Source organism: Ctenocephalides felis, unplaced genomic scaffold (genome assembly GCF_003426905.1).
Source record: "Ctenocephalides felis isolate EL2017-DRISC unplaced genomic scaffold, ASM342690v1 CF-g0.4_SCAFFOLD_01492, whole genome shotgun sequence".
Lineage (NCBI taxonomy): Eukaryota > Metazoa > Arthropoda > Insecta > Siphonaptera > Pulicidae > Ctenocephalides > Ctenocephalides felis.
In genome coordinates this window covers 3,060,166-3,085,351 of record NW_020537646.1, presented here as the reverse complement: position 1 = coordinate 3,085,351, position 25,186 = coordinate 3,060,166, and the positions used below count along the sequence as shown (strand labels likewise).

General features: G+C 28.8%; 1 protein-coding gene across 1 annotated transcript in view; it reads left to right on the top strand.

Annotated features, from left to right (window-relative positions):
- LOC113370248 (diacylglycerol kinase eta-like) overlaps positions 1-25,186 on the top strand; it is a 226,279-nt gene that overhangs the window by 190,354 nt on the left and 10,739 nt on the right. The window contains exons 3-7 of the mRNA XM_026610920.1: positions 9,761-9,841; positions 11,832-11,974; positions 15,930-16,125; positions 19,686-19,777; positions 24,176-24,381. Coding sequence (XP_026466705.1) covers positions 9,761-9,841; positions 11,832-11,974; positions 15,930-16,125; positions 19,686-19,777; positions 24,176-24,381 — 718 coding nt within the window. The remainder of the gene's footprint in view (positions 1-9,760; positions 9,842-11,831; positions 11,975-15,929; positions 16,126-19,685; positions 19,778-24,175; positions 24,382-25,186) is intronic.

Here is a 25,186-nt window from a genome sequence, read left to right as displayed (position 1 = left end):
CATTTTACGTGAGAAGTCTTTTTCGTGAAGTACATATTCTCTTCATCATCGCATTTCTATGTCACAGGGGAATAAGGGACTGAAATTAATATTTCAAACACCTTTTGATTCATTTATTTAATTTTCTATATGACGTGAATACTGAAATTTTAGAAATTAGATGCATTAAATACATTTATATTTCAAGCCATCTAAATTTTGTTAAATTAATATGTATGTCTCTAATTATACATTAAGAAATTGGCAACAGCATAATACTAATTTATTGTTAATAATAAAATTTATTTAAAATATTTTAAAATATTTTTTTAATAATATCAAGTTAAGTTTGAAATATAATTGTGATATAGTTGTATTAATTTATTAGGTTATTTTATTTAAAATTTCTATGATTTTCTATGGTATTGTATATTTCTTTCAATTTTGGTATTGGCGCTTCGGCTGAAGTTTATGTCTTAATTGAAGCTTTCCTCAACGAGTTATATAAATACTGTTATACGTAAATATAACTGTAATGCATACTTGAACAATATTAATAAAATATAATAAATTTTATTAAATTGGCAACTAAATAAGTGCGGTTTTCAACTCAAACAGCTTTAATTGAATTTTTTTGTTTGCTGTCGTAGTACCGACAGCAATTTCATAATGTTTAGTATGCAATTTTAGTATCATTTAGTATTTTCCGTTTGGCGTTTATTGAAAGATGGAAAATCAAATCGATTTTTTTATCATATTTTACTTTTTTATTTCTACAAGTGAAAAGCCATCTTAAGCCCACAAAAAATTATGAGCTGTTATGGGCTAACTTGACAAATCGAAACACTGATTTTTTCATTACTGGCATCACTCGTTAAATGTTATTGGAGCTTAGTTGGATGTTTTACCATATCCACCATACAGCCCTGATCTTGAACCTTCTGATTACTTTTTGTTTCGATCTTGAATGGTAAACAATTTAATGATTATGATGGTCTCAAATAGTACACGACCCAATTTTAAAATTTTAAATAAAAACCAGAAGTTTTATGAAGGTGGGATGATGATTCTGCTTAAATATGACAAAAAGTCATTGATCTAAAATTTAGATACTAAATAGACAATACAATACAGAATAAAGTTATTTAGTTCAATGAACAAAGTGTCTTTGGTTTTCTAACAAAAATCCGCACTTACTTAGTTGCCAACCTAATAAACAGTACAAGAAGTGCAAATCTTGTAATAGTAAATCTTTTGCTATGGGTTATATGAACCGTTGCGAATTTATATAATAAACTAGCTGTAAGTGGAATTCTGTCTTAAGGCAATTAAGGCATCGTGCCTTAAGGCAAATTGCTGGAACTTCCCGTATCAAAAATTATTATTTTTTTAAAAATGATTATTTTTGAAAAAAAATTACTTTGAAAAAATAAGATTTTTGAGAAACTATAGATTGGACAAAAAATTAATTTTTTTTGAAAAAAAATTTTTTTTTCTTTATTTTGACATATTGTGGAAGATCTGAACTTTCTTTTCAAAGCAATCGTACTGCTTTAACTGCATAGGGACAAAATATAAAGCGCGTAAGCCCCGCGTCGCCGTCTAACGCATAAGCATTGGTACGGAACCCATAGGAATGTTAACAAAATGTATACTTATTGATAAAATCTCTATAAAATATCTGATAATTTGATGTGCATATGTCTAATGATCATTTTTGACCGCCAAATGGCTCATTTTTTTACTTCTTCCTCCATATCTCCGAAACCGCTAGACCTACCTTCATGAAAATGTTATCGATTCTTAATCTTGTCAATACAAGTGAAATGTTTTTTGAATTATTCAAATCGGACGCTCCGTTCTCTTAAAAACTGAGTTACCGTTTTCGGCACTTTTTGCCCCGTATCTTTGGAACGGCTAGACCTGCCTTCGCCAAAAACTAATCAGCACGTCTCCTTATCAATACGAATCGAATGTTTTTTGAATTATTCAAATCGGTTGATCCGTGTTCCCGAAATCGTCGACGAAAATTTGTATCCGCACATACATACACATACATACATACATACATACATACATACATACATACATACATACATACATACACACACACACACACACACACACATACATCCATTTTTTCTAAGGTATGCCAAAATATTCAGAAACCTTTGAAACGTCGAGAAATGCAAAAATTTTCATTTTCGATTTTTTTGCGATTACTATAACTTGCCCTACGGGAAGTTAATAAAGTGAGCTTTTCAAGTTCTGCAGGCAGCATACAATGGTTTATAAAGTTTTATTGTTATTGTGCTGGTACATATACGTTCACAGATTCAAGTCCATTGTACACCTAGTTAGATAAAAAGCATGATGCACTTTGTTGTTTCAGCAGAGATACAACAACACTAAATCGCTTATCTAGGTCGTCTGGTAAACTCGAAACACTCATCATATTTTTTTTATCACACCTTGTATATAATTTTTCATTTACTTTTCACTTACTATAGGTGTATATTTTCTCAACATTCCGGTTCACGGGCGTTTTCACATATTAAGACTGTAGGCGTCGGCTCGGCTGGAGCTCATTTATAATCCGCACATCGACTCATGTGGGTAACTCGTGTTTCCCCGAAAAGCGTTTCACATTTCGTACACAAGCAATCAACGCAAGAACAAACATCCCAACTGACGGGCTCAGTTGCCGAGAGACAAAGATCGTCAAAGTTACGGATTGATACAAGAAATGGGGAAAATGGGGAAAATGACTCAATTAGAGAGAATTTTTATGGCCATACAAGTGTTTGGGGGTAATAAAACTTTAATTGCCGACGAGAAATTTGTCTATTCATTTCATTCACGCAAATCGGCCCTACTTTTTTGCATATATTTATTGCCGATCAAAATAATATAAGACAACATGCTGGTTGTGAATGCATTGAAAAAAATTATCTCCAATGATGTATCTCCTTTTTTTATTCTTTGACATTTTATTTAAGGCCTTCGAGTAGGGGATTCCTCACTCAATTCTTTTAAATATTTGTTTGGGTGACTTGATAATATTTGTGGTGTTGATTCTTCTTTTTTTTATTATTTTATTAATAGTTTTTATTTTTCAACTTCGCGTAGGACAAGTTATAGTAATCGCAAAAAAAACGAAAATGAAAATTTTTATATATCTTTACGTTTCAAAGGTTTCTGAATATTTTAGCATACCATTAGAAAAAATGGATGTATGTGTGTGTGCGCGTGTGCGCATGTGTTTAGGTGTGTGTGTGCGTGTGTGGATACAAATTTTGGTCGACGATTTTGGGAACACCGATCAACCGATTTAAATAATTCAAAAAACATTCGATTCGTACTGATAAGGATACGCGCTGATTAGTTTTTGGCGGGGGCAAGTCTAGCCGTTCCGAAGATACGTGGCAAAAAGTGCCAAAAACGGTAACACGGTTTTTAAGAGAACGGAGCGTCCGATTTTAATAATTCAAAAAACATTTTACTTGTATTAACATGATGAAGAACTGATTTTCATGAAGGTAGGTCTAGCGGTTTCTGAGATTTAGTAAAAAAAGTGAAAAAAATGCCATTTGGCGGTCAAAAATGATCATTAGACATTAGACATATCAAATTATTAGATATTTTATAGAGATTTTAACAATAAGTATAAATTTTGTTTACATTCCTATGGGTTCCGTACCAATGTTTTATCCGTTAGACGGCGACGCGGCGCTTACGCTTTTCGATATTTCGTCTCTATGCCGTTAAAGCAGTACGATTGCTTCGAAAAAAACTTCAAAATTTCCAAAATATATTTAAAAATAAATTTTTCTTCAGTCTTTTTTTTTCAAAAAAAAGTAAATTTTTGTCAAAAATGTATAGTTTCTCAAAAATCTAATTTTTTCAGAGTGATTTTTTTTCAAAAATGTTACTCATTTTAAAAAAATAATAAATAATTCTTCAGTTTTTTTTTCAAAAAAAAAGGAAATTTTTGTCAAAAATTTATAGTTTCTCAAAAATCTAATTTTTTCAGAGTGATTTTTTTTCAAAAATGTTAATCTTTTTAAAAAAAAATAATTTTTTGTACGGGAAGTTCCAGCAATTTGCCTTAAGGCACGATGCCATGCGCCCCACTAGTTATAAATATTTTTTATATCTTTGCCAACCTTTATTATTATGTATTTCTAGTAATGTGCATCCAATATTTTTTCAACATTGGCAGTCAGCAATGATCATGTTTTGTGGTTTTGGAAACATGCGTTTGTTGATTATTTTACGTTTAGCTTATTAGTCACAGAATCCAAAATTAGTCATTTTTACTTTACATATTTAATAATCCTTTTAATATAAATTGTATATTGTATTAATAAAGAAGGTCACAATCAGCAATAACATGATCATAGTTAGAAATCTTGATTATCTTATAAAGCTTATTTTTGCACATAAATAGCTCATATGTCCTGTGGACATTTCTACGTCGATTGCAATGAATGACTAAAATTTCCACGTAACAAAGTTTCACAAATGTTTAAACTTTTGTGCAAACTTCCACCGTTTAGCTTAGTTGTTGACATCCGAACCGTTTGAAACGTGGTGGAACTCGGGGCCAAACATAAATTGTATATTATATTAATAAACAAGATCACAATTAGAAGTAATACGATCATAGTTAGAAATCTTGTTTCTCTACATTAAGTAAAATGTAGATCATTTGTCCTGTGACCATTTCTGCAATGAATGAATAAATTTCTACGTAACAAAGTTTCACAAATCTTTAAACTTTTGTGCAAACTTCCATCGTTTAGTTTAGTTGTTGACATCGGAACCGTTTGAAAAGTGATGGAACTCGATGCCAAACATTGCCCTGTGTCTCTGTCTGCGTCAGTATGAGATCATCAAGTCCTATTGTTTGTCCTGAAATTCCCTTGCGTCACAGAGATAACTCTTCGTATTTTGCGATCTCTCGCTCCACGTCCCTCACTTAATAATAATCGTCCTACTTCCGTTGCAATGCACTCAAATTGTAGGGTGCACCGGGGTAATAATGGATATAATTTTGTCATTAATGGATATTTGGCAGATTCAAATTTCGATTGGATGTAGAAGATATAGTTAAGCACAAACCGAATTTATTACTATGGTGCAGTGCTGATGTTAGATACATGATCCAAAATCCTTATAAAATGCCAAGAAAATATTGCCTGCTTCTATTTTATGTAAACAAGTATAAATTATCACTGTTACTTGATTGCTTCTATTCTATGTAAACAAGTATAAATTATCACTGTTACTTCAAATTTCTGCTCAGTCAATATTTGATTTTGAGTAGCACCCTATTGAGGCATTTATGAGAAAATTGAAAGTTGTAATTAAGAAGTTGTATTTGTGTTCATAATTTTATATATTTACCTTTGAGTTACTCAACTTAATGAATCCGACAGGTACTTTGTCCTTGTATACTAACATTAAATTAGAGTATATCAGTTCTCAGTATTCCATGAAATACAACATCATTGCCTATGTCTATAGTGAAATATATAATTTAGTAATTCAAGAGCATTAGAAAACTTATTTGATAAGTATTTTATACAGAGATTTGCATTTTCCCGAAGGAGAAGTGTATCAATTCCAAAAAATCCGATTTGCTAGAATGTTGTCAATGTTTTAAATCATTCTGAATCGTTTGAGATCAAAATTGGTATCTGTTTGAAGCAAAAGTATGACATTTGGTCAATGTTTTTTCAAATGTTGTAGAACCGATTTCAACAATTTAAAATTTATATTTATTTATTATTTATAGCAGCTTATCAAAATTAGTAAACTAGTGCAAAATCCTAAACCGAACTAGATTTTGTTTCGAAAATTATCAGTTGGGACTCATAATGATTTGTTTCTGCTTCGGATGTTTCTTAATAATTAAATGTTCAAATTTTTTTTGTATGATGATGGAGTTCTGTTAATATTCTTAACGAACATTCTGAAATATTGCGAACCCGCGAAAAGTGGTATAATTATAAAAAATCGTTATAATTTGAAATAATAGGTCCGTGTAGAAAAATTTCATCATCACAATTTGGAAAGTTGCTGAATCCATATTCTTATTGATTAGGTACTTACACAAATCGGGAAGTTTGTGTAATATATCTTAAGAGAAAATGCCACGTATACCTAGTTCCATTTATATACCCTTGTATTATTAAACTTAATGGATCTGACAGGTACTTGTCCTCAGTATGCTATTAAATTAAGGTCCATCTATTACACGATCTACTCTCAAGAATGTCATGAAAGTGGACATCATTATTATATTATCTACTAAAATTTAGATAACTATGATATCAGATCCTTTGGGGTTCAGTTGACAAATACGTAATAACTAGATAATTTTTGCAGACAATGTATTATATATGTTGTTTTCCTTATCCTACTTGGAAAACTTCCATTGGATCTAAGCCAAATCTTATCCATCAGTTTTTAACATGTCTCCTTTCTTTGACATTGAACAAAAAGCTTTAACTTTCGCCAAAATAAAGCTGACATATTTTCTTTTTTCTTTCAATTTATTTAGTGTAGGTATATTTATTTAACACAAATATTAAATAATAATGTAAAATAGAACAGAAGCCTAAGTAATTATTGTATTATCTATTAATGGTATTATTCATAATGATTTATTTAGAATTGAAATATAATTATATGACAAGTGAGTTCGAAATGCATTTAAAAAATATTTCATTTATATCTGCATGAAATTTTGAAAGATTAAAATTAATTTTACTCTGTTTCTGCATGTGACTACTGAACTGGCAAGTTTTAATGACTGTGCGTTTTTTTCATCAGATCGTCGATAGCATGAGTTTAATTAACGTCTGCATATGATGGGAAACTTTTTTATAAACGTTTAAAACTGTTTTTTATGGCAATGGAAATCGTGAAATTCAAATTGAAAATGGAACTGTGGATGCCATTGCGTATAAATGTTCTATTTGCCATTCAAAAACATTGTCACAAAAAAATAATATTGTTTCGGAAAACAACTGATGGATTTGCGTCATATTCTGAATATCTACGTATGGAATTGGATTCTCTTTTGTGGATAAAATTTTTTGTATATGAATTTTTATGAATGTTGTTTTCTGAAAATTGCAGAAATTAATCCAGGCTTGTAGTAATCGCTTAGAAAAACTTGCAATATTTTTTGCCACTGCTGCTTTTTCAAGTTTTTACTAATGCAAGTTAAATTATTATTTCGTATGTGATTTGATTAAAAACAATATAATATGAATATATATTTTTTTCCATAATTCATTATCGTTCTTAGGTAAATATTTTTGATAACTTGCTGATAGTTGATCCGTTAGTTATGAAGTACATGTAACAACAAATATCAATTTTATGATATTATGTTCTTGTATGAGCTGTTTATTTTACTTTACTTTGTTTTACTTTGAACTTATATTATCTTGGCAAAAGGCCACAAATTCTAATGTGATATTAATAATAAATCTTGATTTTCTATGAATTAGTCAGAATTTTCATTTAAAACCAATATGTCTGATTCGGATAAAAATTACATTAATCAATTAATTCTTCAAACTCCTTAAATAAATAATTTTCAGAGTTTATAAACTCTGTGTATAAATAATCCTCATTCTTTATCCATTTGGAGCCCTGAATGGAATCCTGTCTTCTGATTTTGGGACTGAAGAAATTCTTTTCAGGTTTTTTTTCATGATGACATTGTACTACAAAAATTATTGTAATATTTTTATCAATATATTTTAGAACTTGAAAAAGCTCATTGATCTACCTTAGATCGTTGTATACTTGAGGTTTAATTAAAGTTTTTTTTATTATTATTAGTATTACATATCTGTATATGAATATTATGTAAGTTATGAGGATTCCAAATATTTTTATAATACAAAAGTTTTTCTGTTTACCAGATCTAGTAATAATGAACTTCATTCGTTCTCTTTGAGATCAAAAGACTATGGGATTTGAACAAAGCTACCCAATATGCAGAATACACATATTTAATATTACAGACAATCAAACACATAAACTGCTTTGCCTAGATTTATTAATATTTGGAAAGCTAATAAACGTATGAGCATTAAACTCCAATGAACTTCAAAAGGAACTAAAATTTATCATGTGTTTAATTAAATACTATATATTGCGGTGTAAGTTTTAATTAATGACTATTTAACACAAATAATCAGAAGTTTTCGTGTTCAACCACAGAATACATTCATTAAAAGTTTTGTGCTAATAATGTTCGAAATATAAATGAATGGTAAATATAAATAAATGGTAATTATGAATAAATACTTCATTATGATGATGTGTTTTGATTGAACTATTGCGAATATTTAAATATGAACAACTGAGCTATTTACCTGAGATTAAATAGTTTTAAAAACAATGTGAGTTTTACCTATTTTGAATCGCGTTTTCTATTATTATTATTATTATTATATTTAGCATTCAAGCCTAATAAATCTAGAGTCCAATACTGAAGAACAAAATAATATTTTTTACAAACATTTTTCTCCTATCTAGGTCATTTAACTTCACTTTTCTATAGTCAAAGAAAATCCTGAACTTTACTTTAGCACTCTATTTTGAATATATTATTATTTCTAACGAAGAGATTCATCGAATATCTAGGACTATATACCAGTGCATTTGCATTTATATCTACTGCTTCCATTACAAGCACAATATGTTTCTGATTTTCTGAATTTAGTTTTTGATTTTATAGAAGCTGTTTATAATTGAATTTCTTAACACTGTTTGGATGGTTAAACCATTTTAAATTGCGTTAAGATCGACTTTCATGTGGGATCGTCCGCAAATCTAGTTTTACTTTGATCTCCTATTACTTCGACAAAGTGCTATAAATTCTCTAGAGCTTAAGTTTAAAGCTTGAAGTTCTCTGAAACCGCATATTGTAAAGAGGTTTGGAATCCATGAACCTGTTTATAAACTTTAATCATATTATTTAACTGCAAATTTATAATTTCGGTCAGACGTTTTTAAGACAGAATTAAACATGTTCGGATTTAAAATTCATACCAAGATCTGAAATTTGGAACCAGATCTAAAATTTAGACGTAAAGAGTTCCAGAAATTTGCCTTAAGAGGGTTGTTTGGTTTTAATTTATTTTTTTTTTATTTTGAGGATTTTTGATATCATGAAAGCTAAAAACCTTAGAATTATTTAAAAAAAAAATCATTTCAATATTTTTTTTGACGAAGTTATAGATATATATATATATATATATATATCTCTATAAGTATGATCTTTTGAAATTGTTTTATTCATCACTCCGCGAGCTATTGTATGCCAGCTGCTCTCTTTTTCATTATAATACCTTATGCTCATGACCTTTTTAATGTGTCGGCATCTCTGAACACCATGGTGTATTAAGTACATTAAATTAAATGGTATATTTAGTACATTATATTGAAAACTTTAATTACGTTTTTCCCAAATTGACTTTTTTCAATGCGGTGCCACAAATTAAAAAAAAAACTACAAGTCGGATCGACTTGCATTTTTTTTTAATTTGTTCACTTTTGCAATACCTAGTCCCTCTACCTTAAGCCACTTGATAACATTTCTAAAAAAAAACAAAAACAAACACCTTGCATTTTTTGTAAAAAACAACGAACAACACCCTTAAGGCTTACAACTTATTGTCATGCAACACTATTTTTTTCTAATAAATTAATAAATTTAATATGCTAACATATTGTGTTCTTTCTTTTCCAGAGTGTCTTATTCGATGAAATCGAGCTCGCAAACCTATGTGTGGCAGAATGCAGTACTAAAAACGTGAACCACAGTTTCCAAGTAAGAACTTTTTACCTATATTACATCCGTATCCGACTTTCTCTGTAAATTTCTCCTCATAAACGCGAACTAAAAGAAATACGTGTCGCGTTTTTATTTCCCTCATTGCAGATAATGGTGAAAATGACATATAAAGAATTTTTATGTTGGATACTTAAATGGAATGCGTTCGATGATAAAGTAAATGTTTACGGCCATTTATACCCCCTGGGATAATAAATAACTTTGTTTTGTGCTTTTGGTTTTTTATACTCGCTCTTGGACATCGCTTTTTTATCTTGGGAATGGTAAAAGTTGCATTAGCATAATAAATCATTTTTATTTTATACCCAACATGATAATCAGTCGTAATGTAGCATTAATTGTTCATATCACTATTTTTTTTTTAATTTAGATGTAAAAATTGGTTTAAATATACTTTCATACTTTCTAACGATGTAATTAACGAGTGATTTTATTTTTTATCGGATATTTGGTATTAAAATAAGATATAGGTATGCTAAATTAAATTATGAGCTTATATAACACAGAGTGTCCTAATATGATTTTTAATAAATATTATAAAATTAAGAATTAAAAATATTATCGCAATCAATTTTGATAATTGAACTAAGAAACCATAATTTTCAATTGGATTATTATCCAACATTATTTTATCAAATAATTAATTAATTTTCATTGTAGTTATTACTTAAATGAATTTCTTTAAATTTTTACATTGTTATCAACCGAATTTAAGAATTAATTGTGTAATGCTTTTTTCATTTCAGAGTAATTTCATTTGATATTTGGTTTCAAACTGAAATTTTAATTGTGTTGAATGAATTTATGAATCGATTTAATAATTAACTGTACAAATATGATTTTTAATAAATTTTATCAGGGTTTGACTCAAAATATTTTTGAAAATTATATCAATTGTTTAAATTTTAATAATTAAGCTTTTAGTATGTTTTACGTACACAATATTCAATGTGTATGTGTATTTGTGTATATAAAACAAATTTGTACCATTAAAAAACAAGAAAATATATATAGTTGGAAATTGAAAATTGATTTATGATACAGCTCTTCATCATTATTTCTTCTGCAAACAATGATTCTAAATCATTATAATTGACACAATATAAGATATAAAGAATAAAGTAGTTTTTGTTTGAAATTTATGGATTTAAAGTAATAAGCAATATAAGTCACTTCAACTTGTTATTTCAAAATCGTAAATTATTGAAAATATTTTATTTTTAATATAATTTCTTCTTATGACTTTGCTATTTATAAAAAAATATTTATAAGAAAATATATAAATTCTTATTATTATCATTAAAATATTGTTAATATCATTTATAACGAATGGAAAAACTACTATTGATTTGTTTTTCAAATATGTCACTATAGTATACACAATGTCCTTTTACAGCTAATAATTTTAAATTTAACAAATTTACTAAATGTCCTTAACTGGACAATTGTAAATATAATAGTGAATAAAAAAAATATAATATTACGGTTTACGATTTTGTAGGTAATAGAAAATTTATTACACAGTTCTTTGACCTCCTATTACGTATAACATGTATTTTATCACTTGTTTATTTAAAGCCTTTTTAAGAGAAATAAATAAAAGAGTGAAATCTGAATATTATGCTCTATCCTACAATACTATGAACTCTGGAAAGATTTGTCCGATGGCAAATCTTCATCGATTTCATTGAGCTCTTTTACAACAAATCCATGTTTATTTCCATATAAAAAATATGTAACAATTTATCCTTTTTCATTAGAGTGAAGTCTAGATAATTTTTTTTTTCTTTTTCTTGCTTCTATTATCATTATTTTTTTTTATTCTTTTATTCTTTTTCTCTCGTTTGTGTCACAATAGCTTTTATTCTTTTTCTCTCGTTTGTGTCACAATACCTTATAAGATTAAATTATATCTTGATTGCTATTTTGATAAATAAATAAATAAATAAAAATATCTTTTTTTCAGGTGATAACACCGAATCGATCTTTAGTACTTATGGCTGAAACACGACCTGAAATGGAGGACTGGCTGTCCGCCTTGAAAGCCGCCTCCAATCGCCTCTACTACGAACAAGGAGTCCACGATTTTTTATCAGGAGATCACCACTGGTGAGTAATGATTTTAAAAATTATTTTTTATCTACATCATTAATCAAGGGAAAATATAATATCATTCAGATGTTCAGGACTAATCCTATGTAATCCTGTGTCAGAATTACACGAATGATCTGAGAAAATGGCTTAACTTTGGTAAATTGATTCGTACAATTTAATAAGCAATCATAAGAAAATTAAGCCAAATAAAAATACATATATTCAACATGAAGATATATAAATATGCAAAAGGAAATACAAAAGTGCAATAACAATCTCACGATTCATATTTTCATCAGTAAAAATTTGTTTTCCTGGAAGTAGGTATATAAAATGAGTGCATGCACAAAATCCTCTGACTTTTTATAAGCGGCTTTATTCTTGGGCTTTATAGAAACTTCATTAACAAATGCGCCAATTTCCACTAAAAGATTAAAAACTAGATTTTGTATTATATAATTAGCCTCTAATAAATCTGATGAACATGGCATTATGAATTTGAAGGCTATATGTGAGAAGTCTAATTTCCCTTTCCTAGTTGGGATCTAATTTACTTCACAAGATCACTATAGTCGAGTATTTGCTTGTTAATTTATTTAGAGTATTTGCAGTTTCCTACTTGAGTTTGTGTTTTAATTGCAATTGTTTAGAAGTTGTAATTGCTTAAATAATTGCGAAACATGTACTAGTATGTGGATTATTTGAGTTAATAAATGTTAGAGTGGGAATTCAGCTCCAAATTTTACTATTGTCTGTTTGAAATTAGGCGTTTCCTTGTTAGTTGTTTTTCATGAGATCTACGAATTTATTAGAATAATTATTAATTTATTAGTTGTGTACTTGGCAGGTATTTATTAAATAATTACTATCAATTTGCGAGATGTTATTTGTTTTTACTTTCTGAACCAACAATATTCTTAGTAATCAGCACCTATTAGTTTCTTATAACTTTTTTTATCGAAAGTAGAAAAGATTTGTTAATAATGGATTAAAAGCTCATATAAAATGCAATAAAGATTTACTGCGCAGATATAATATTTAAGCGTTAGTACGGTATTAGAAAGATTTAAGTTTTATGAAAAAAGTTTGAATAACTTCCTGTTGTTTTCGCCTTCTGAGAATAAAAATGCTCGAATAGAAAAGTTTGAGTTTTGATCGGAAAGTTTGTATGAACGGATTTTATAATACATTTTTTTGTGCTAATATAAAATTGTTGATGGGATCAGAAATGTATTTTGAGATTTTATGTTTGTTTTGGGAAAAGGAAATTAGAATCTAGTTTAGAGAACAACAATAAAATTATCTATTCATATAATATTTTCCAATCCAATTTTACTTTCTTTTTAAAAAGTTTTGGCACGCCTATTCAAAAGTTATTTTGTTTTTATTCATATATATGAGTATATCAAATAATAAAAAATATTTTTTTTTCATAAATAATTTTCTAATAGTTCAATTAACAATTATTTGTAATACATATAACAAATTAAAAAAACAGTAATGAATTATTTGTTTTACATAATTAAATCCTTAAAATACAAATGTAAAATGTCCACAATAATTATTCAGGTGTTCATAATAATCGATCGATTATGTTTATACGAGACACATAATTGAAGCGGACAATTATTTCTGTGTTCTGTTATTATTTGTGTAAATAATATATCCAAAACCCTAATGGGAAATGTATATTTAGATAATACAAAGCATGTTTTCGGATAATATAGAGCGACGCCATAGATAACATTCAAATTGACAAGGAAAAATATTATTTCCATATTTGACGAGTAATTTGTGCTATAATATACTAAATTATTCACCTGTCGCGATGTGAGCGATTCAAACTATCGATTGATTGAAAAATTTAACGTCATTGGGCATACTTTGATGAGCTTTTGATAAAATAACTAGTGGTGCAAGACAATTAACATTTTCAAAAAAGCTTTAAAATTTGTTGAAATATTTAAAAAAATTAGATTTTTGAGAATTTTCGAAAAATTCTAACTTTTTTAAAAAGTTTGAACTTTTCTATATTCAGAAATTTTTTGAACACCGCTGCATCTGCTATGCGGCGTTTTAGAAACGTTTTCAAAGCGCATGACTTAAAAAAATATACTTATTATAAAATCTTTATCAAATATATGATAATAAAAATTCAATCATTTCTTTATTTGATCCATTTGGTTTTTGAATCATTCAAGTCAGACGCTCCGTTTTCTCAAAACCTGATTTGCCGTTTTGGCTCTTTTTGCTCGAAACGGCTGAACTTGCCTTTGCCAAAAACTAATCACTACTTCTCCGCTTCAGTACAAATCTAATGTTTTTTAAATCATTAAAATCAGTTAATCTGTATTCCAGAAATTGCCGATGAAAATTTGTATCCGCACACACACCTATACAGCAATTTTTTCTAGGGAATGCCAAAATGTTCAGAAACTTCTCAAACGTGAAGATATGTAAAAAAAGAGTGCGCGTAAGGTTCACACGCGATTGAAGTAAAACTTATTTGCTACTGCACAAGATGGCATCTAAGTGAAAATAAATACATCATATAACAATTTTGAATAATGTTTATTAATAATATGGTAACACTCGTGACGCACACATTTATTACTGCGGACCATTATACACATTTATATAATAATAAATAATAAATTATATATTTATAATAGCATTAAAAATTTACATAGTTCTTATAATCAAGTTATAGTAATCGCAAAAAAATCGAAAATGAAATTTTTTATTAATCTACGTTTCAAAGGTTTCTGAATATTTTGGCATACCGCAGAAAAAATGAATGCATGTGTGTGTGTGCGTGTGTGTATGTATGTGCGGATACAAATTTTCGTCGACGATTTCGGGAACACCGATCAACCGATTTGAATAATTCAAAAAACATTTGATTCGTATTGATGAGGAGACGTGCTGATTAGTTTTTGGTAAAGGCAGGTCTAGCCGTTCCGAAGATATGGGGCAAAAAGTGCCAAAAACGGAAACTCAGCTTTTTAAGAGAACGGAGCGTCTGATTTGAATAAATCAAAAAACATTTCACTTGTATTAACAAGATGAAGTGATCAAATTTTCATGAAGGCAGGTCTAGCGGTTTTGGAGATCTAGTAAAATAAGTAAAAAAAATGCCATTTGGAGGTCAAAAATGATCATTAGATATATACACATCAAATTATCAGATATTTTATAGAGATTTTAACAATAAGTATAAATTTTGTTTACATTCCTACGGGTTGCGTACCAATGCTTATCCATTAGACGCGGCGCTTACGCGCTTCGATATTTCGTCTCTATGCAGTTAAAGCAGTACGATTGTTTTGAAAAAAAGTTTAGAATTTTCAAATTATTTCAAAATACTTACTAACTTCTCTTCGAAAAGTCTTTTTTTCAAAAAAAAAGTAAATTTTTGTCAAAAATTTATAGTTTCTCAAAAATCTAATTTTTTCAGAGTAGATTTTTTTCAAAAATGTTAATCTTTTTAAAAAAAAATTTTTTGGTACGGGAAGTTCTAGCAATTTGAAGTAAGGCACGATTCTATGCGCCCCACTAGTATATTTATAATAGCATTAAAAATTTACATGGTTTTTGTAATGTTTATTTCATAAATTTATCAAAAACAAACTTGACCCAATAGAGTAGTGGTCAAGGCGCTCCACTGCCACGCGGTGGTCCCGGGTTCAAATCCCGGTGTGGGCGATAGATAATAGATAAGAATAAAATATAGCGTGTAAATAGTAGAATGTAAGGATTGTAAGGGGTGAAAAGATACGTAGGGTGCATATTATTATATATAATAGGTTAATAGCAAATAACGATGAAGCGGTAATAGATTTATATATAAACGTAGGAACTGATGGTCCTAGGTATCGTAAGATAGGGGTAATTCTTCAACCTCAGTAGTTTTCGAATAGGATTCCATTCCCCTGACCAATAAATAAATCATTGTCATTCCTCTTTCCAGGTATGCGACGTCTCACGCTCGTCCGACTTACTGCAACGTGTGCCGCGACGCTCTCTCGGGCGTCACGTCGCACGGTCTCTCCTGCGAGGTCTGCAAATGCAAAGTGCACAAGAGGTGCGCCGCCAAGGCGGTCAGCAACTGCAAATGGACCACGCTCGCCAGCGTCGGGAAGGACATTATAGAGGACAAGGATGGGGTGAGGAGATATTTATGGTTGTGCTTGGGGTGTACATGTTACTAAATAATGTATCCGTGTACGTTATTTAGGGTCGTGTAGAGCATACTTGGGTGTGTTGTGACTTAGTGTTTTGTTTGTTTATTTATAAGGTTCCTGTGGAACAAGGATATGTGGTGCCAGACTATCTTATTTGCTAACTGTATGTTTTCTTGATGTAAAGTAATTGTAAAATATTTGTGTATACAGGGTGTCCCAGAAAAATTCGTTGCGCACTCTTTAATTTTTTCAACAATTTTATTTCTTAAATAATCAACTACAATGTTAGACTACAAATTAATATGCAATATTATGTAAAAATGTATATAAAAAATAATATTTTTTTATTTATTTTTTATATTGTTTCAAAATTTTTGGTTTATTTTCGAAAACAGTATTTTTGATGTCAAAAGGTATACTGTAACAGAAAAAAAACATAACTGTTCTGAAAAAATGTAGAGGAAAAATTATCTCACGTTGTTTGAAAATTATGAGCTTTTAAGTACAACCTAAAGCTTTGGTGAAATTATGACCTTTTTCCGGTTATTTATTTTTAGTTTTGTTCATTTGAACTTTGGAACTGTAACCGTAAATAGCATTTCTAGGATCATAATAAAACAAAGCTCTGTAGAAAGAAGACTTCTGGTTGAACTATGAATTTAAATTACGGTCGACTTTGAGAGTTCTTTCTTCAAAAAAAAATTTACTAAAGTGTGTTCAAAATTAGATTTTTGAGAATTTTCAATTTTTGAAAAATTCTAACTTTTTTGAAAAGTTTGAACTTTTCTATATACAAAAATTTTTTGAAAATTTTGAACTTTTATTGAAACAATCGCGCTGCATCTGCTATGCGGCGTTTTAAAAACGTTTTCAAAGCGCAAAAGTTAAAAAAATATATTTATTATAAAATCTTTATCAAATATATGATAATAAAAATTCAATCATTTCTTTATTTGGTCAATTTGGTTTTTGAATCATTCAAGTCAGACGCTCCGTTCTCTCAAAAACTGATTTGCCGTTTTTGGCTCTTTTTGCTCGAAACGGCTGAACTTGCCTTTGCCAAAAACTAATCAGTACTTCTCCGCAACAGTACGATTTGAATGTTTTTTAAATCATTAAAATCAGTTAATCTGTGTATGCTCCAAGCTCTGTAGAAAGAAGACTTCTGGTTGAACTATGGATTTAAATTATGGTCGACTTTGAGAGTCCTTTCTTTAAACAAATGCACTACAGTGTGTTGGCAAGTTTCATTAAAAAGCTAGCACATTTAATGAGTATTATAAAATGGTGAAATATTTGATTATTTTATTCTTGAAAAATTCTAATTCCAAAGTTTAAATGAACAAAGTTAATCACAATAACCGAATTTTTTTTATAATGTTACCCAAGCTCTTGGTTACACTCAAAAGCTTGCAATTTCCAAATAACGTGATATGATTGTTACTCTAATTTTTTCAGGACAGTTAAATTCATCACTATCACCTCGTTTAGGCTTGACGTTAAGTACTGGGACACCAACACTAGTTTTGCCTTTTACCCGCTTTTTTTTCTAAATAATAACTAGAGTACTACTAGTTTCTTAGTGCTTAAAAGTTTTAAACAGATTTTGTATCTATGAGATTTTTTTTAAAAAAAATCCAATAAATAAAATTCAAAGTTTATGGTAGATTATTAGAGGTTTTATGAATTTAAGATACCGAGAAATTTATACAAATTTCCTCAAAGCGTAATTTTACTTGGACTTGGTATATTTTAATACATTGTGGCTAATAGGTCATAAGTTATAATACTGCAAGTGTTAATAATTTTGGAATCATAGATTTACTTTTGGTATATCCGAAAGTATTTTTTTTATTTGATTGTCGATTCATAGAATTTTGTTAATATTATCTCTTATTCATTCAAATCATCAATTTGGATTAACAGGACGATCTACTTCATATAAATTTTATGTTTATTGATATTATTTTAGAAATTAATCACCAAGATCACAATATTTTAATTTGTATATTTTTTAATCTGTCTTATGAACTTTGCGTGATCATGTTCAATTTCTTTCCAATGAAATAATTTATTGGACTATATAAGCAAAATGAAGAACCTGAAAAAATATATTTAATGATAATAGTTTGGCATTAAACTTCTTGAAAATACGATGTCTTTATAACAAAAACAAATTTATTTCTGAATGCATACTGCTTTTGTCTAAAAATTATTAACGTGCATATATACATATATGTTTATGCTTGTATAAAATTTATTATTACCCTTGTCCCATTGGCCTCAGAATCCTTTATGATTTATTCCGAATTCGAAAGTGCACCTTCCATTAGAACTTTCTTCAAAAACTTTTGCTACAACATTTATAGCATACAAAATTAACGAGACTTTGAAATTATTCTCCCAAAAAGATATCAAAATGTAATTTGCAATTACAGACTAACTTGAGCGTTATGATTAAACTTGCAGGATTTTAATGCAAGTTGTCATGAAACAAACTTACTAATGGAATGAGCAATAACTAGTTCGCAGTTTTAATTAGTTTTGTTATCAATAACAGATTTAGTGCTGTTCTGGAAATCTATTTTGCAACTTTATCCATATTGAAGTAATTTAATATTTAAATCTATATCTGATAATTTGATAAAACACATTGTAAGAAATATCTGTAAAGCAATTATTTTAATAATACATAACTCAACTAATATTACAGGTTATTAAAATATAAATATATTAATTATACTCAATGGTATAATCAATATCTAAAGAAAGTGATAAATTCTTTTTCATGCCATAAAAATTCAAAAGTAAATTTTGTAATATAGTTTTTCTTTAATTATTCAATTGATGATTGTATCCCGATGATAATTTCGATATTAATCAAGATATAAATGTTGAAGACTCTATTCATTAGTAATGTTTGTATTCACAGTTGAATGTTTGACTAATTGCTTTGACCTAGATGAAATTGTTGGCGTTCGTATTGGAAAGCTAAATACACAGAACAATTCTATTATTAATTAATAAATAGTTGGATATAACAGTTTTTTAGATCATATGCATGTAATACTATAAAATTCACAAACAATAAATTTTTGTTTTTAAAATCCTTTGGTAAAATGTTTAGTTGCAATTTTAAGCTTCTTTTAATTTTTGTTTTTATTGACCTTTCTTCTTCCTTTAATTTTCTTTATTTTTATATGTCTTATACTATCCAATTTTCTTTACAAATGACTTCTACATTCTTCTTTTTCTTCTAACCGTGCTTATTTTTCTAACTTCTAATTCTATTTTACCTCAAATTAACAATTCAAATTCTACTTAGTTTCAATCCAACAAATCAAATGACAATTCTATGTCAGTGCCAGGACTCGAACAGAGTATCCCTGGCGTTTCAGAACTTATTTCGTATGGATCTATTTTCAGGATCTATTTCGTATGGATTTACAAAGAATTTACAGATTCTGGATTCTATTCTATTAAAAATTATGTTAATATGTTAAAAATTACTAAGTATAAATATTTGTTTTTTTTTTTTACAGAACATTACAATGCCTCATCAATGGATGGAGGGAAATCTTCCGGTTTCGGCCAAATGTGCAGTCTGTGATAAAACTTGCGGATCAGTATTAAGGTAAGAATTAATAGAAATGATCAATAATAATTAAGCAAAAATTATATTAAGGCCGCGGTTTCCAATCTGTGGGGCGCGCCCCATCAGAAGAGCTCCTGGCTGTCACAGGGGGGGGGAAGGATTTTCAATAATAAATTAAAATTTTTTCAATAATATAGAATAATATTTATTTTTTATTCATATTTTTACATGATATTGCATATTAATTTGTGATAAAATAAAAGTGTTGAGAAAATTAAGGGGGTTGCAACATTTTTTTTATTAAAGCAGGGGACGTGGTGCGAAAAGGGTAGAAAACCACTGTATTAAAGTGTTAATTACGATAGCTAAATTATAAGGCATTTTTAAATCACAACTTGAATTTTTGCAAATCTCTAAACTGATTCTCTCCAATTTTTCTAGATTCAGGGACCGATTCTGCCGCTATTTTATGATAAGGTCATGTTATGAAGAATTTTCCATAGTAATATAGACAAAAGTTATGCGGTTGGTGTTCAGTCAGGCGAATTTCTCAGGTTTTCTGATGCAAAACATAACCTAAAAGCCGCACAAATGTCAAAAAAACGATGTTAGATAAGTGTGTGTTTCTGATTCCTCTTAGGTAAGATACGAGTGACGTTGCAGTTTATGTTTAAAACGCCGGAATGAACAGCAAATACATGATATTTTGACAGCATTCAGTATGATTCATTCGCATAATGTATGGGGAGTCGGAGCGTAACATAGCCACGCCGTAACATTTCTCTGTTATGCGCAGAATCGGTCCATCAATTTCCAATTGTTCCTAGAGAAATAGGAAAGATATAGTATGTTGTACATGTGCCTACTATGTCTTTGCATGGCATTTATATAAAAATAAATATTTACATCTGTATTTTTGTAATATATCAATTTCAAATGTAATCCAACGTGACAAGATATTACGTTCGCCATATGAAAATGTATATTTTCTGTGACGTTGGTGACTTATTCTATTTGTTGGTTGTCCAATGCACAGTTGAATATGACAGTGGAATTGGATTGTGGGCGACACATTGTCATTCGATTTTATCTTTTATATTCTCTTCGGCTAATAAAAATATCACATTATACACGTATAAAATGATTACGTTATGTGTCGTATCCAGTTTTGTCTGTACGTCATGTTAAAAGATGTTGAACCTTGCAAAGGTCGCTGTACTGGGGAGATGGTACGTCACACCAGGAGACTATCCAAATATTGGAATGTGAGATGGTATAAAGGATAGTTTTAGTGAAAAAGTGTATTGATAAATCACTTTTTTGTATTAGGAAAAGAAGAGTAAGAAGCCAATTCTTCAATATAATGGACCGTAACATGGCGTTGTGTTCTTCATATAAATTGGTAGTAAAAACCGTCAAAAAATTTATTATTATTATTATTATTATATTTCAATTATTTTGACAAGAAAAATATCAGTTGCTACAGACAACGAAAAGTTTTTTAGATCTTCTTTTGAGACAGAAAAATAATTTGTAAGGGAAAGTCCCGTAACGCCGGACCGCACCAAGAACCGGACACTCTATTTAACACGTATTATTTAAGCGAGTATAAATCTTTTCATTTTAAAATACAAGTGAAAGGGCATGGGGAGCATTTGTTAATTTAGTTTGATTTCTAACTTTGTTATTTGACGTAAATCATAATTTAATAAACATTTCGTAAAATATTTTTTGATTTATTTATAATAACCTTAGGTGTCTTTTGAATATTTATTATTTTTAAAACTAAAATAATGCAAAACTATAAATATTAATAATAGACTAGACAGGTATAGGTCATATTTTTTTAAATAATTAATTTTAACAAACTATTGAATTATACGTTTCAAGAATTACGTGTAACTGATTTCCAATCAATATCTGTCTATTTCTAAAAGTGAAATACGACAAAATTATAAAAATTAATTAATGTGAAGCATTTTTCTGTCCCCGGGGACATTGCAATTGCAATCAAGGCAAGAATAGGAAATGCACGTGATCATAACAATATAGAAGGAACTTCATATTACTGGTCTATTTTCGTACTTTTGAAACAAAATATTAGCTATTTCTCTGAACTCTGAATATCACGTGGAAAGTATTAAACTATACTGCTATAAATGAAATAACTGAGAAATGGGTGTAAAGGAAATATTTCATAAAGAATTTATGAGCACTCTTCTAATATTTTCAAAGACGATAACGATATTGAAATTTTATTATTATATATAATATATAAGTATTTATATTATTTTATATTTTTACTGTTTTATACGTCTTTTACAAGTTTTTGGTGTTGATACGAAGTATCTTACTATTACTTCGATGTAAAAACTCTAGTTTTCCTACGAAGTTTTGTGGTGAAACTGATACTCGCAACAAAATCGCAAGTATCAGAAAAGTTTTGGGTTATTTCCCAGGAAGATCCAATCGGATAAGAAACAAGTATCAGTCTTCCGGGAATAAGTAGTTAAGGATTTAAATGATGTCGGTCTAATCTGTATCATTTATCACGAAAGACATTCATCCAATAACGAAGTTTTGGGGAATAAAACTGGAAAGAAGTTTAGGAATAGTTTATGTCACTTATAGGGCAAAATATTTAATATGAAAACAAAAATTTTTTTATATATTTTTGTTTATTAAAAATTCAATTTATGTATAGGATAGGACGGGGCACAAAGGTACAGTTTGAATTTAAGCAATTATATTATGAAAACTAAGTCCGTGATATTAAACAACAACTATCTAACTATGTTCAGTAAAACTTTCAGCTAATTAATCATCGTAGAAATATGTTTTTTTTTGGGTATTCAAAAATTTGTCACCTGGCCCTTTTTACCTCATAGGCTGGGTTAAAACATACAGTCAAAAAAAATACTTGCGTAATGGATTTTCAAACAATGCCGTTTATTTCCCGATGGCAACTTCGTAAAAATCAAGGTGATGGCTGAAAAAATACATCATTTTTTCTCTCTACTTTCAAATATTGTTGCTACAAAATTTTCAACGTTACTTGTTCACGATATATCGGTGGTTGACCTTTCTACTCGCGGACCTTTAAGCCCCATTCTACCCTATACTTAATTATTTATTATTTTAATTGAAACCTAGAGGATAATAGTTTTCGTAAAAAATTGAATTTTTATGTAAATAACGCTTAAATTTCTATGTAAAATGTATAATTTTACATTCATGACATTTTCCTTAAAGAAATAGTATAATTAAACATGATATCTCTAATAACACTTATTAAAATTTTTATGTAAATAATGCTTAATTTTCTATGTAAAATGTATAATTTTACATTCATGACTATTTTCCTTAAAAAAATAGTATAATTAAACATGATATATCTAATAACACTAATTAAACTAGTGTTAATGGAACATGAAATACATGAAAGCTTGCAAATGATATATCTATAAATTAACATGAAACAAGGGGGAAATATAAAATATATAAAAAATTAATATACTTATAGTAAATTAAAAATACGTGCAAAATTACACCATTGATAATTTATTCCTTCCGACTTTGGAAGTTATTTTTAATTTAGGATTTAAGACAAATTTTTTTAGAAACATAGATAGATATTTTATTTTTGAACTACAAATTTACTGAAATCTTATAAAATCTGTTATATACACTTACATAATAAAATTTTGAATTAAACCTTTTGCAACATTTTTCCTGTAATATATTATATTTATTAGTAGTTATGGGTCGTACCTATAGATTACAGATTTTGTAGTAGAGAGTAAAAGAAAAATTATGTTGTTTATTTCAATCGATTCGAGTTGGGAAAAGGGTATGTAAATCCTATGTTAACAATAGACTGCTTTTATTGTTAAAAAATTGCAAAAACAATTTTTTTCTTCAATAACTGAAAGTTGAATTCAAAATGAGTATAATAAAAAAATCACACTGATCTGTTCACCACAACTGGAGATATTAAGATTAATGCAGAGGAAGTCCATCAAAATTGAGCAAATTATCCAAATTTCAATCGGAAATATTTTCTTTAATTTTTTTTTAATACGTGTCAAATGATTTTATGAATAGTATCTGTAAACAAATTTTCAGACAATTCTAAAATGTCAAGGTTAATTGGTGTTAGGTTTGTAAAAGAATAACCCTTATATGTGAATTTTGGACATTTTTTTATATTTTTAAGTTTATCTTGAAATTTTTGTTCCAGTCACTTTGTTCTATATACATCAGTAAAAAGTTTATGAAATTTAATAAAATATAGTAAAAGCTTTTATATGCATAATTTTGTAGTTGAAATGCGAAAACAATTAGGAGTTTATACTTAATGAATATTATTAAACTTCATAGAATATGTTGTATGTTGTGGCACATCATTTATCCCATTTATATCGTCTTCTATTTTAGATTACAGGATTGGCGATGCCTCTGGTGTCGTGCGACAGTTCATACGGCTTGCAGACCCGCTCACAAAGTAAAGTGCCCCCTCGGCCCGAGTAAAGTGAGCGTCGTGCCGCCCACCGCTCTGCATTCTGTGGGCTCCGAGGAGACATGGGAGGCGACCAGACCGCAGGGTTGCTCGCCCCTATTGGTTTTCGTCAATTCCAAGTCGGGTGAGATACAAGACTTTGTTTAATACTAATATTTATTCGATTCTTTTGCTTATACAAAGCAATACTTGATGGTGTTTGTTTGTTGATGGATATTGTGATCCACAAATACTAATATTTATTTTTTGAATTTACATATCTACGTTTTTTAATCGTTACACGTTTATCAAAGCTTTCTATGATCTCACTAAGCTCTTGCAGTTTTTTGCAAATCTTCAATTATATTTTTATTATTTAAGGGACACAACTAGTGTAACCGCCTAAAAAAAGGTGATTTTTGGGAATTTATATTAAAAAAACTACTTTATCAATCATTTCAAAATTTTAGAAATATATTTATACATGTTTTCAGAATACATAGTAAAATTTTTGAATAAAAAAATTAAATACTTTTTAAGTTATCGTCGATCTTCAACGGCGCGACAAAAAAAAGGCCCTTAACTGCTGCAGTGATTCCGGCCTTCTACGTGGATGAAATAAAAAAAAATTCTTGTTAAACTAGATAATATTGTCTGTAAAATGAACTACGACAAAAAAAATAAATCAAAGATTGACAAAATGGCGGCGTTTTAAAAAAAACGTGTAATTTTACCCAAAATTTTCGTCGTTTTTCGACTGCCAAATTTCGATTTTTGATCTGATCAAAAAATCGATAGTTTATTTTACGGAGAACTATATACAGAACATGTAAAAAAATTTGATAGTGATCGGATCATTCGTTTTTGAGTAATCACTGCAGCAAATTCGGAAAATACTGTTTCGAGAAAAACGCGTTTAAAGATTAAATGACCGTTGTACTATATACTAT